This window comes from Notothenia coriiceps, unplaced genomic scaffold, assembly GCF_000735185.1.
Source record: "Notothenia coriiceps isolate Sejong01 unplaced genomic scaffold, NC01 NC01_scaffold00019538, whole genome shotgun sequence".
Lineage (NCBI taxonomy): Eukaryota > Metazoa > Chordata > Actinopteri > Perciformes > Nototheniidae > Notothenia > Notothenia coriiceps.
In genome coordinates, this window is record NW_011352239.1 from 36,891 (window position 1) to 47,252 (window position 10,362).

The following is a 10,362-nucleotide window of genomic DNA, read 5'->3' on the forward strand; positions in this document are numbered from 1 at the left end:
TTATTTGAATACACTATTGTTTACAGACGAGAGTAGCATGTGACAACATCCGGAATGACCGGAAACCAAACCAGCCGTGAAGCATTTTCTGTATGTTTTAGAGTATTGATTACAGCGTTTAGAATGTGTTACATGAAAAGTGATGAAAGAGAATATGAGGAGAAAAGGCGTGTTAAGCATATGTTGAAGATGAAAAGTACCAATCCTCTGTTTAAATGCAACAACGGACATTAGAGGCGAGGCGAGCCGGCTGGCGGGGAGGAGCCAGCAGAGGATATATAACGGCACCGAACGGGGGATTCGCCCTTCTCTTCTTGCTCAGGAGAGCCAGATCACAGCTGTTTTCTGCCGGAACAATATTCTGTCTGTAACACTACCGCGCCTTTTTTAATTAAAGTATCCCATTTGAATCTTTTCAGAGACTCCATTTAGTCTCATTTTAAAGCTTCTCTCCTGGACGCGAGAATAAAGAACATATTTTACAGTAGTCATGATGGTAAGTATTTAGTGAAACATTTGAAGAGTAGCCTATCGCCCCCTCCACCAGGTGCTAAGGGGGCGGGAGGTAGGCTAACGGCACATTAGCATATTTTCTACTTAATGCTATCTGCACAAATGGTTAACATTGAACATTAAAAGATCAGGCAGTTCAGGGAGAGTCGAAGGAAGGCAGGCAGGCAGGCAGCTTTGCATGACATTCTTCTGGACGTGTTTCATTGTGGTGATTGTGAGAGTAAGTCAATCTGTTTGTTGGAAAGACAGTAGTTGAGTGATTACTGAGAGAAAATTATTAAAATAGATAATTATTCAGTGTTGTTACTTTAAAGTGTTGTTACTGACCTTTTTCTCTTTTATTTTCTTTACCTCACCTGTAACTGCTGAGACCCTGAGGAACATGCACACTGGACTGACCTGCTCTGGCAACCTGATTTCCACTGTACGTAATAGTATTTGGTTATGGTATATTATTTATATACATCAAAGGCACAATGCACCCCCCAGAGACACACATGTATTGAGTGTGATATTTTGCATTGGTCATGTGAAATCATCTTTACATACTAGAAAACTGTAGGAGCGGCAACTTGTTTTGAAAATTGAATTTTTAATATCCGGTAATAACGTTGATCTGTTTTCTTCATTCTTCTCTCTTCCCAGCTCCATCCATCACCATTCTCTGTTCCTGCAGGTCCTGCTTGCTAATCAATATTCATATTTTTTTACACAATTACAAATAAAGTCAATGTATTGTATGACATGAAGTTGTGCTTCATTCTGAGTCAATAATAAATTCATTCTGCCTTCAACTGCAAAATTATTGTGGACTGCACCGACATCCATGTAGCTGCCCCCCAGTAAGATGAACCAAGCAAAGCTGACACTCAACATACAGCTGTGCTCTTAAGTTTACATGAAGAATTTGTGAAATATTGGTAATAACAGGTTTAAATGATTATTAGTAATTAATTATATAATTGTCTCATTGTAGACGAGCAGACAGGGAGCCAGATGAGAAAAGCAGAATATGCAGCTGCCATTTTCCACATGGAAAAGAGAAAGGGCCAAGTGTATTTGAGTGGACAAAAGAGAAATCCCAAATACGAAAAATAAAATTATACAATTTACAGATATGTATACAAATATATATATCCTATATACACCATGTATAATGATGGTGTATGATGTAGAAGGAAGTGTGGTAGATAACAAGTAAATATAGAGTTACATACAGATCCATGTGACAGCAAAAGATGGAATAACTAAGAAGCACGCAGTATAATAATAATTACACGCAACAATTAAATAACTGCTCAGCATCTCCACCACAATCCCAATCTGCTGTGTCCTCTTTTCCTCCCCTCTGCATAACACCCCATCACACATACGAAACACAACGCAGAGTCCGAGGGTGTTAAGAGTATGTTTATTTAAATGTCCTCCTCTCTACTGGCCAACACAGGGAGCATATGCTTGGTGTAGAATTGTTCCAGGAGGAGGAGATTTCCATGCCATGCAGGGTCTTTGGGGATGGGGATAATGATCGCTTCCTTCATGGTCCACAGTAGCAGAGACTCCGGTCTGTGATGTGCAGCTGTTATATATACACAATACATTTTTGAAAAACATTTGATCAACAAAAAAGGATTTGGTCAGGATCTAGAGTCAGTGTGTAGTTTATTAATTAATCAATGCTCTCTACATTAGGAAATGGCATACCAGTGTACCAGAGGGAGTCACACACAGCTGTGCCTAGATAACCAAACAAATTGACAACAGGGATGCAAACTCATCAGGTATGAAAAAGGTGACAAGGATCCGAGCCCCCTGACCCCACAGAATATCGACTTTAAAATTAGGAATAACAGAGGATTTTAGCAGTCAGAACAACTAAAGCAGCAGTGTTAATAATAACAGAAACGCCATAGAGTCACATCTAATAGAAATATATAAAAAGCATTTATTTTAATTGTGTAGCAGTCAGTTTAAAATTTTGGCAGCACTGTTGAGCATTTTGAAAATGTATTTTCATGCCTCTGTGCAAGGCTTAGTCTTTCTATCTTTATAGCCACTGGTGTAAAGTAACTAAGTTCATAAACTCAACAAGTACTATAATTGGGCACAATTTTGAGATACTTGTACTTTACTTAAGTATTTCAATGTTTTGCTACTTTGTACTTCTACTCCACTACAGTTCAGAGGTACATGCTGTAGTTTTACTCCACTACATGTATTTAATCCCTTTAGTTACTTTACAGATGTGGATGAATGATGTGAAATATAATCTCGTTAAATCAGACTTTAGTTCCACCAGGAGCAAATCCACAAGCTACCCTGCAGTATACAAAGTCATTCAAACTAGCTGCACCTTTACCAGCTTTGAGAACACTTTCATGATCAATCATTATAAAACATATCATATCTATTATTCTGAAATGGACCAATCTGCACAATGACTACTTTTACTGTCGCTACTTTCACTATATTTTGATGAGAATACTTTTCTACTTTCACTTAAGGAACATTTTGAATGCAGGACTTTTACTGTAACAGAGTATTCCTACACTCTGGTACTTCTACTTTTACTCAAGTACAAGATCTGAGTACTTCTACTTTTACTCAAGTACCAGATCTGAGTACTTCTACTTTTACTCAAGTACAAGAACTGAGTACTTCTACTTTTATTCAAGTACAAGATCTGAGTACTTCCACTTTAATGCATCAATAATTATTAAACATATCATATATATTATTCTGAAATTATTCTGCCCAATGACTACTTTTACTTTTGGTACTTTATATTTTGATGATAATACTTTTCTACTTTTACCTGAGTAACATTTTGAATGCAGGACTTTTACTGTAACAGAGTATTCCTACACTCTGGTACTTCTACTTTTACTCAAGTACAAGATCTGACTTCTACTTTTACTCAAGTACAATATCCGAGAACTTCTACTTTTACTCAAGGACAAGGTCTGAGTACTTCTACTTTTACTGAAGTATAAGATCTGAGTACTTCTTCTTTTACTCAAGTACAAGATCTGAGTACTTTTTACACCTCTGAAGAATACACATGCCTGCTTTTAGAGTTGCAGCTTTTCTAAGCAGAGTTAAGCCTTCTCCTTCTCAGCAGAATAAACATGTTGACCCTCCCCATGGCTCTCACCTGCAGGGCCATACAGCGGGCATCGCTGCTCTGTAACGCGGCTCTCATGTCCTCGATCAGCTCCCTCAAACTCGCATTCTCATCCTCCAGCTTCACTACTCGGTCTTCTGCTTCCTCCAGAGCCACAATCTCCTCATAGCACTCTTTGGTGCAGGATCCCAGCCTGCAGCCGGAGGCGTGCCGACCCTCCGAGGCTTCACCCAGCACGGCAGACAGCAGCTTCTCCCGCCGCCTCAGAGGGCTCCTCAGGCGGATCTGAGTCTCGATGTGCTCGCTGTCCTTCCCCACCAACAACCGGCCGTTTTCATACTGACACCCCGCCTTAGTGCTGAAGTATCCGCACAATTTAGCGTGGAAGTGTCTGAAAGTGAGCTCGCTGGGTAAACTCTCCAAACTGCATTCAGTATCCACCTCTTTGTTCAGCCCCAAAACTTCACACAAGATGTTAAAATCCTCCACGGAGACTTTTCCTGCGCCCTGGTAGTCCATGTGATGGAAAATCTCCTGCAGGTATTGATCCAAGCCGGTGGCCAGAACTATGATCTCGTTCTCCACCCCCCGGTCCAGTCCGTAGTGGTAAGCCAGGGTGCTCACTATCCATTGCGTCCGGCGCGCGGGGCGGCTGTATGGATCAATGGCATCCATCATTTGTGCGTAAAAACATCATATTCCCTCAAACTTAACACACTTACTTTGTTTCCTCCAGCATTGCCCTGTGTGAGCTCTTGTTCCTCCAGAAGCTGTGCGCACACTGGAACTGAAATGAGACAGACGGAGCACATTTGAATTTAGCCATGCCCCCAAAACCCCAAAACCAGGGGTTCCAACCAGTAAAACACACACAGCTTCACTATAACTCTCTTACTGCCGTTTGCCGCAGTGTAATTGCCACCAGGTGTGTAAACTTGTGTCATTCACTCGGTTAGACCTTGTTAAGATGTAAGATGCCCCAGAGACTAATATGCAGTGTTTCTCAAACTGCCTGCTCTTTACTCGAGAGCTCATAGGGCTTTGTGCACAATTTGCACCTTGCTGCATCCCTGATTGTAAGATTACAAAAAAGGTATATGAAAATGTTTTTTATTATTTCTAAAACATAAGATTACTAGCAGTTACACTACATTTTAAAATAATAATGCCTTTTGGTTTTATTTAGACATACTTTCAGGAGATTTAAACAAACTATAATGGTTTTAAGGGTAGGCTACATTGTTGTCCTACATAATACATTTTGGTAAAAAAAACATTTTATGGATTTTAATTTTCTCTTGTTTTTAATTGCTTTCCATTTGATATTGAAGTAACCCAAAAGCACTATAAGTATTACAAATGTTTTATATATTTTGATACTTAGATTAGTTTACTGTTAACATTTTACAGGTAAGTTATTTTTACGGAACACATGTTTAAAGTTACCCTTCAATTTGAGCATGTTTACTGCTGCACTCAAGTCCCCCTCGTAAAAGTTATCAACCAAATGTGTCTGCTTTAATTGTTCATTTGATGCTGTTTTTTTCAACAACTCTCAATTTGGTTTTACAATATTTCTTATATGACGTTAAATTCTAACACATCTTGAATTACCCTGCACAAGAACAATTGTTTTTCTGTCTTGATTTGTAGCGTAATTGCAATAGTTCCGACAGTTTGTGAGGCCAGTAAACGCCTCAAGTCCGTCCCTACAGCGGTTGTTGTCATGGCGACGCGTTGCACTCAAGAGATCTATTTGTGTGACAGGTCGAAACTTTACTTTACTCTCAAATAACTTTTATTGTATTAAGTTTAACTCGATAGCAGCGATGGAAACAAAAAGACAAGGTAAAGTAGAGACAAGAACAGCAGTTGTAAAAACTAGAAAAAAAATCACTACAACAATTACAAACTACTATATTTCACGTCTTCAAGAAAAGGAAACGTCTGCTCAATCCGGAACCACCGGAGGTGAGACTCAAGAGAAACAACTGTAAATGTGCTGCTTTAACATTATCAATAATTACCATCAGTGGTGTAAAGTAACTTAGTACAATGTCGAGGTGCTTCTACTTTACCCTAGTATTTTCATTTTACTCTACTTTATAATTCACTACATTTTGAAAGCCAATTTTCTACTTTTTCATCCACTACATTTAATTTAGAGATTTAGTTACTATAGGTCATTCGGATTTTTACACACAATACTTAAAAGATTAAAATCATCCAACATTATATGTAAGTAACTAAAACCAGGAGTGGGTTAAGAGAAAATTAATTGGACTTCAGATCACAGTTTTCAGCTTTAAAATGTTTTACAAATATTGTTTGAGATTTCTCTGCAATGACTACATTTTCCTAATCATACACAAATACTTTTATTTGAGAAGTCTACCTTTCTTGATGCTGTACTTTTACTTGTGTGATTACTTTTTCCAGAGTAAAGAACTCGTTATTTTAATTAATGGCTCTTAATACTGAAAAACATTGTTTTCAGAGAAACTTAATTTATTAAAATATTCTCATTTTAGTACAATTCCAAAATCTGCTTACTTGTTTTATTGACAACAAATAATTGCAAGGCACGTCAACGTAGCAGCAATTCATTAAAATAAATATAATAATATATATAATAATCTGAATCACTTATTGTTTTCCAGTTTGTAATTTTCCTCATTGATAATGATGTAATGTGGTTATTAAAATTAAAATAAATTGTGAGAATTATTCACCATTTTGCCATGTCCAACACTACAGAGACGGCTCAGTCAGTCTGTGAGGATGGAGACGTTACAGATGAAGGACAGGAACACCGTCTCCTCCTTGAGACTGACAAGTTGTCCATGGAGCACGGTTTGGAAAACTTGTCCGGGTCAACTGAAGACATCACAACATGCAAAGATGGAAACTCGAATTACATCACATGGACAGTCGATATTGTCCTTGCTGTCCCCAAAGGTACGTTTATCATTAACTTCATTAGCTTCAACAGACATGGGGAGTAACAGATTACATAAAGGGGTTATTTAATCAGGATACTAAAAGGTAACTGTATTCCCTTAGAGTTACATTGAAACACTTAGTAATCAGACTACTTGTACATGTGTTATCTGAAAGGGGATTAATAGCAGGGATTTATGTTACAACATATTTTTAAATAAAGATCCATATGTTTTGGGTAGATGTGCTGCCTGAATTCTTGGTTTTTGGTTTCATTGAGACTCACAGAGACATTGAAAAGTAGTAGGTTAAGTGTGCTGAAATCACTACTTTGATTAAGGAAACAGTTTACAGATTTATTTAACATTTTTATTGACATTTGTTCCCTTTTCAGAGGAAGATGTTGACGTCCCTGAAGCTCTTGAAAAAACGAAGAAGAAAACCAAAGATTCCTCCACTGTTTCAGTGAAAGGCTTTAAAGCCCAGAGCTGCTATCATGTTGAATACAAGCTGTTGCCGGGCGACACAGAGACAGTCAAAGTGGACCTGGTCGTGTTTGGACAAGTGGCAAAAATGTACAAAGAAGACGAGTTCAAGGTAAACATGATGTTGTTTTTTGAACGTACGTACGTACATACATACATACACACACACACACACACACACACACACACACACACACACACACACACACACACACACACACACACACACACACACACACACACACAGTACATATACGCATACTGTACATACAATAAATGCAATTTCAAATATATAAAAAAGCCATGAAGTGCGATTTGGTTAATGTGATGTTAATGTTTTATGGTAGAAAACATTTCACAAAAATTCTAACTTTAACCCAAACCCAAACCCAAACCCATTACTCTAACCCAGATCCTGAGAACATGGCATGAAGGAGATCAGCTCTGGGTTGGTTGGACCCAGAACTTTGAGGTCAGAGTGGACAGGGAGACGCTGATCAGTCTGCTTCCTCATAAGATCCAGCTCCAGGTCTGGAACAGTAAGGACAAACTGTGCAGCCTGGCCCGCTATGAGAGGCTGAAGGCGTTCAGGTGGACCCAGGACCAGCCTGACGATGCACCAGAGATGTGTGGTGGTGAGCATCAGATGTCCCCATATGGTATGAATGTATACCTTTGTATTTTATACACTTTGTTATGAAAAATATATCTTTATCCTCAGGTGGTATCAAGGCGTTGGTTAACAAACTGAGATCCTCATGTGAGAGGAACACGTGTAAAAAGCACAGAGGAGAGAAACTGTTGAATTCAGAGGTTGGAACAGAAACAGGTATATCTTCAACTTTCTCCTTGTTAGTTATGGAATCATATAATGATAAACAATGATGCTGCTCTTGTTTGAGTGTACACACTGGTGTTAAATGAATCACATGTTTACTTGTGTGTAAGCCTTGTTGAATAATAACCCTGATAAAAGACACTGACTTCGGACCTCTCACCAAAACAGATTTTCAAAAACCCACCGTTGATGCATTTGATCTTGACGAGATGAAGAAGAACGGCACTGCCTTGATGGAAATCAGACTTGTTTGTTTGTTAGCAGGTGAGTGAACCTTGTTACCTTGTGTTATGACCTGTTGCGAAAATATTCCTTGTGTTATCAAATGAATTTAAGAGATTTTTTTTATTTGAGATTAAAGTCGGTATTTTGAAGTTTTTTCTAATACAGAACATTTCCTTTTGGTCAGAACACATGAAGACCTAATGTTTTACTGTACATGACAGTCCCAGATTTCACCCAAAACAAAAATGTCAACCTCATGGTGACCTCTGACATGATGAAGAGTGAGATGTTTGTCAAAGTGATTTGGATGCATCCTCTGGTTGCTCTCAATATCTCTGCCAAACGTCATGGCGATATTTGCAACTTTTGTTGAGCTACTTAAATCTGGACCAAAGTGGTTGATTATTAAAGAAACATCTGCTGATACTTTTGTGACTGCCAGGTGAAACCTCGTTGACTGAGCGCTTCCCGGTCCGTTCAGCGGGTGTATTTGAGGTCATGTGCAACGTCTCTCTGGAGAGGGAGTTAATGTCGGAGGAACTAAAGGCTGAACTCAACCCTCTGGTCATCACTATTCTGTCCGCCACCTCAATGCCTTCATCCCCCGTCTCTTTCCACATCCTACAGGTGCCATTTCTTTCTGTTTTACCAGTGAATACACGGCTTGTATTGTGCATGCGTGTGTTTTATTATTTTATTTTAACATGGAGGTTTTATAAGACATCGTTTTTTGTTGTTTCCCCAGGATAAGTGTGTGCCTGTCTATTGCCAGTACAAGTTCCACAACGTGAACATGTACAGGACAGAGAATCACGAGCACGGCACAAAGATCTTCTTCAGAGACGTGAATGTGATCCTGACGGGCCTGATGAGACCTGAAGAGCTCAAAGAGTTCCTCTCTGGTCCGCCTCTAGAGATAGAAGTCCATGATCGTGACAGAAAGTTGGAAGAAACCCCAAGAACTCCAACAATGTTGTGCGCAAGGTCAGATGACGACATCGGAAAAGCGAAAAAGGCGGCCATAATGAACTCCTACGGTATTGCAAACTTGAACTTCTCAGAGCTGCTGCTTGGGAAGAAAAGTCTAAAGATGCAACTACAAATCAAAAGCTGCCCTCCAGGGAACAGGAAGATGCTAAACACAGCTGATCAGCAGCTGCCGATGCCACAAGGCCATTATGTTGAAGCCAATTCCCTCCTCAAAGTCGAAGTTGAGATAGCTTGTCCGCTTAACGTTAAGAACGACAGCTTTGAACCACAGTCTTGTGACGGTCCTCCGTTTGGGCGCATCGTCTATCTCTTTGATTACAACAACTTCTCTTTGATGACCAAGCTGAGGTCGGAAATCCTCCGAATCAACGCCTCAGCTTTCCATCTGGGCTCTCGCTCGCTGGAAACTGCACAGCAAGCCCTGTCGAATTACATAATGAATTTCAAGAACGACGAGAGCGAGGACCTGGATGCTGTTACGGGATTCCACGTGTCGGATCAGAGGGTGCAGATCTTTGTTCTCGAGGGGCTGAAACATAAAGCGGTGAAGAGACTCTGGGAGGCTGTTCCTATGAAGTAAGCACATGAACACTGTCTTGCCCCAGCTAACACGTTTCAGCTGTGCTGTCTGTTTGAGTACAGAGTTTAGATTCCAGCGAGAGTCCTGCAGCCTGTGTGTGATGTCTTGCAGGCTAAGTGGCAGTGAGGAGGATCAGGTGATAGTCCTCTACAACTCAAACCTGGGTTTCTTCAAGCGCATCTACGACTCGTTGGATGTGGGTCTGTGTCCTATCAGTCTGTGTAAGTCTCTAGAGAGCATCATGAGACAGCCCATGATCTACATTAGAGGAATGCTCCCCCAACCCTGCTTCCAAGCTCTGCTAAGGTTAGTGACGTTACCTTAAAGGGGACCTATTATGCAAAATTATTTTATACATAAAGATGTGTCCCCGGTGTGTCAGGGAACTCACGCAGCGTCAGAAAATAAAACCCTCTCTCTTTTCCTCCGTACCCACATCTCTAAAAACGGGGCTACAGCGGAGCTGATCCAGATTTGCGTAATATCTGAAATGTGGACCCACGGCCCTATCAGAAACGTTGCTATCGGTGTTTATATTAGCATCGCTAACACTCAGAGCTAACCTGTACTGGAGAGCATGTGTGTGAAGAAGCAGGAAGTAAAAAGGAACTCACCTTGTGGTATAACCGGCAAGAGAGAAAGCCTTTGAGCTCCATACTGTTTCAGA

At 40.0% G+C, this 10,362-nt stretch overlaps 2 protein-coding genes and 1 long non-coding RNA gene across 3 annotated transcripts in view; 2 read left to right on the forward strand and 1 right to left on the reverse strand.

The window, feature by feature from the left end:
- Window positions 1-4,456, reverse strand: part of efcc1 (EF-hand and coiled-coil domain containing 1) — a 13,982-nt gene extending 9,526 nt beyond the window's left edge. Inside the window, exon 1 of the mRNA XM_010778860.1 lies at window positions 3,668-4,456. Coding sequence (XP_010777162.1) covers window positions 3,668-4,315 — 648 coding nt within the window. The 5' untranslated portion in view covers window positions 4,316-4,456. The remainder of the gene's footprint in view (window positions 1-3,667) is intronic.
- Window positions 736-1,307, forward strand: LOC104952102 (uncharacterized). Its single transcript, XR_799088.1, has 2 exons — window positions 736-937; window positions 1,159-1,307. It is a non-coding gene; the product is annotated as an uncharacterized lncRNA (long non-coding RNA).
- Window positions 4,457-5,445: 989 nt separating the features above from the next.
- LOC104952107 (uncharacterized) lies at window positions 5,446-10,020 on the forward strand. The gene is made up of 9 exons (XM_010778861.1): window positions 5,446-5,608; window positions 6,395-6,595; window positions 6,972-7,174; window positions 7,475-7,697; window positions 7,784-7,891; window positions 8,069-8,164; window positions 8,568-8,752; window positions 8,871-9,691; window positions 9,807-10,020. The coding sequence occupies exons 1-9, from the start codon at window positions 5,467-5,469 to the stop codon at window positions 10,018-10,020; spliced, it is 2,193 nt and encodes a 730-aa protein (XP_010777163.1). The 5' UTR covers window positions 5,446-5,466.
- Window positions 10,021-10,362: the final 342 nt, after the last annotated feature.

What these genes read in the sequence shown, in the direction of transcription:
- LOC104952107 (XM_010778861.1), top strand. Translation starts at nt 5,467, where the DNA reads ATGGAAACAAAAAGACAAGGTAAAGTAGAGACAAGAACAGCAGTTGTA. An exon ending in ACAAAGAAGACGAGTTCAAG is followed by an intron (nt 7,175 to 7,474) that starts GTAAACATGATG and finishes ACTCTAACCCAG; the next exon opens with ATCCTGAGAACATGGCATGA. An exon ending in TGGGAGGCTGTTCCTATGAA is followed by an intron (nt 9,692 to 9,806) that starts GTAAGCACATGA and finishes GATGTCTTGCAG; the next exon opens with GCTAAGTGGCAGTGAGGAGG.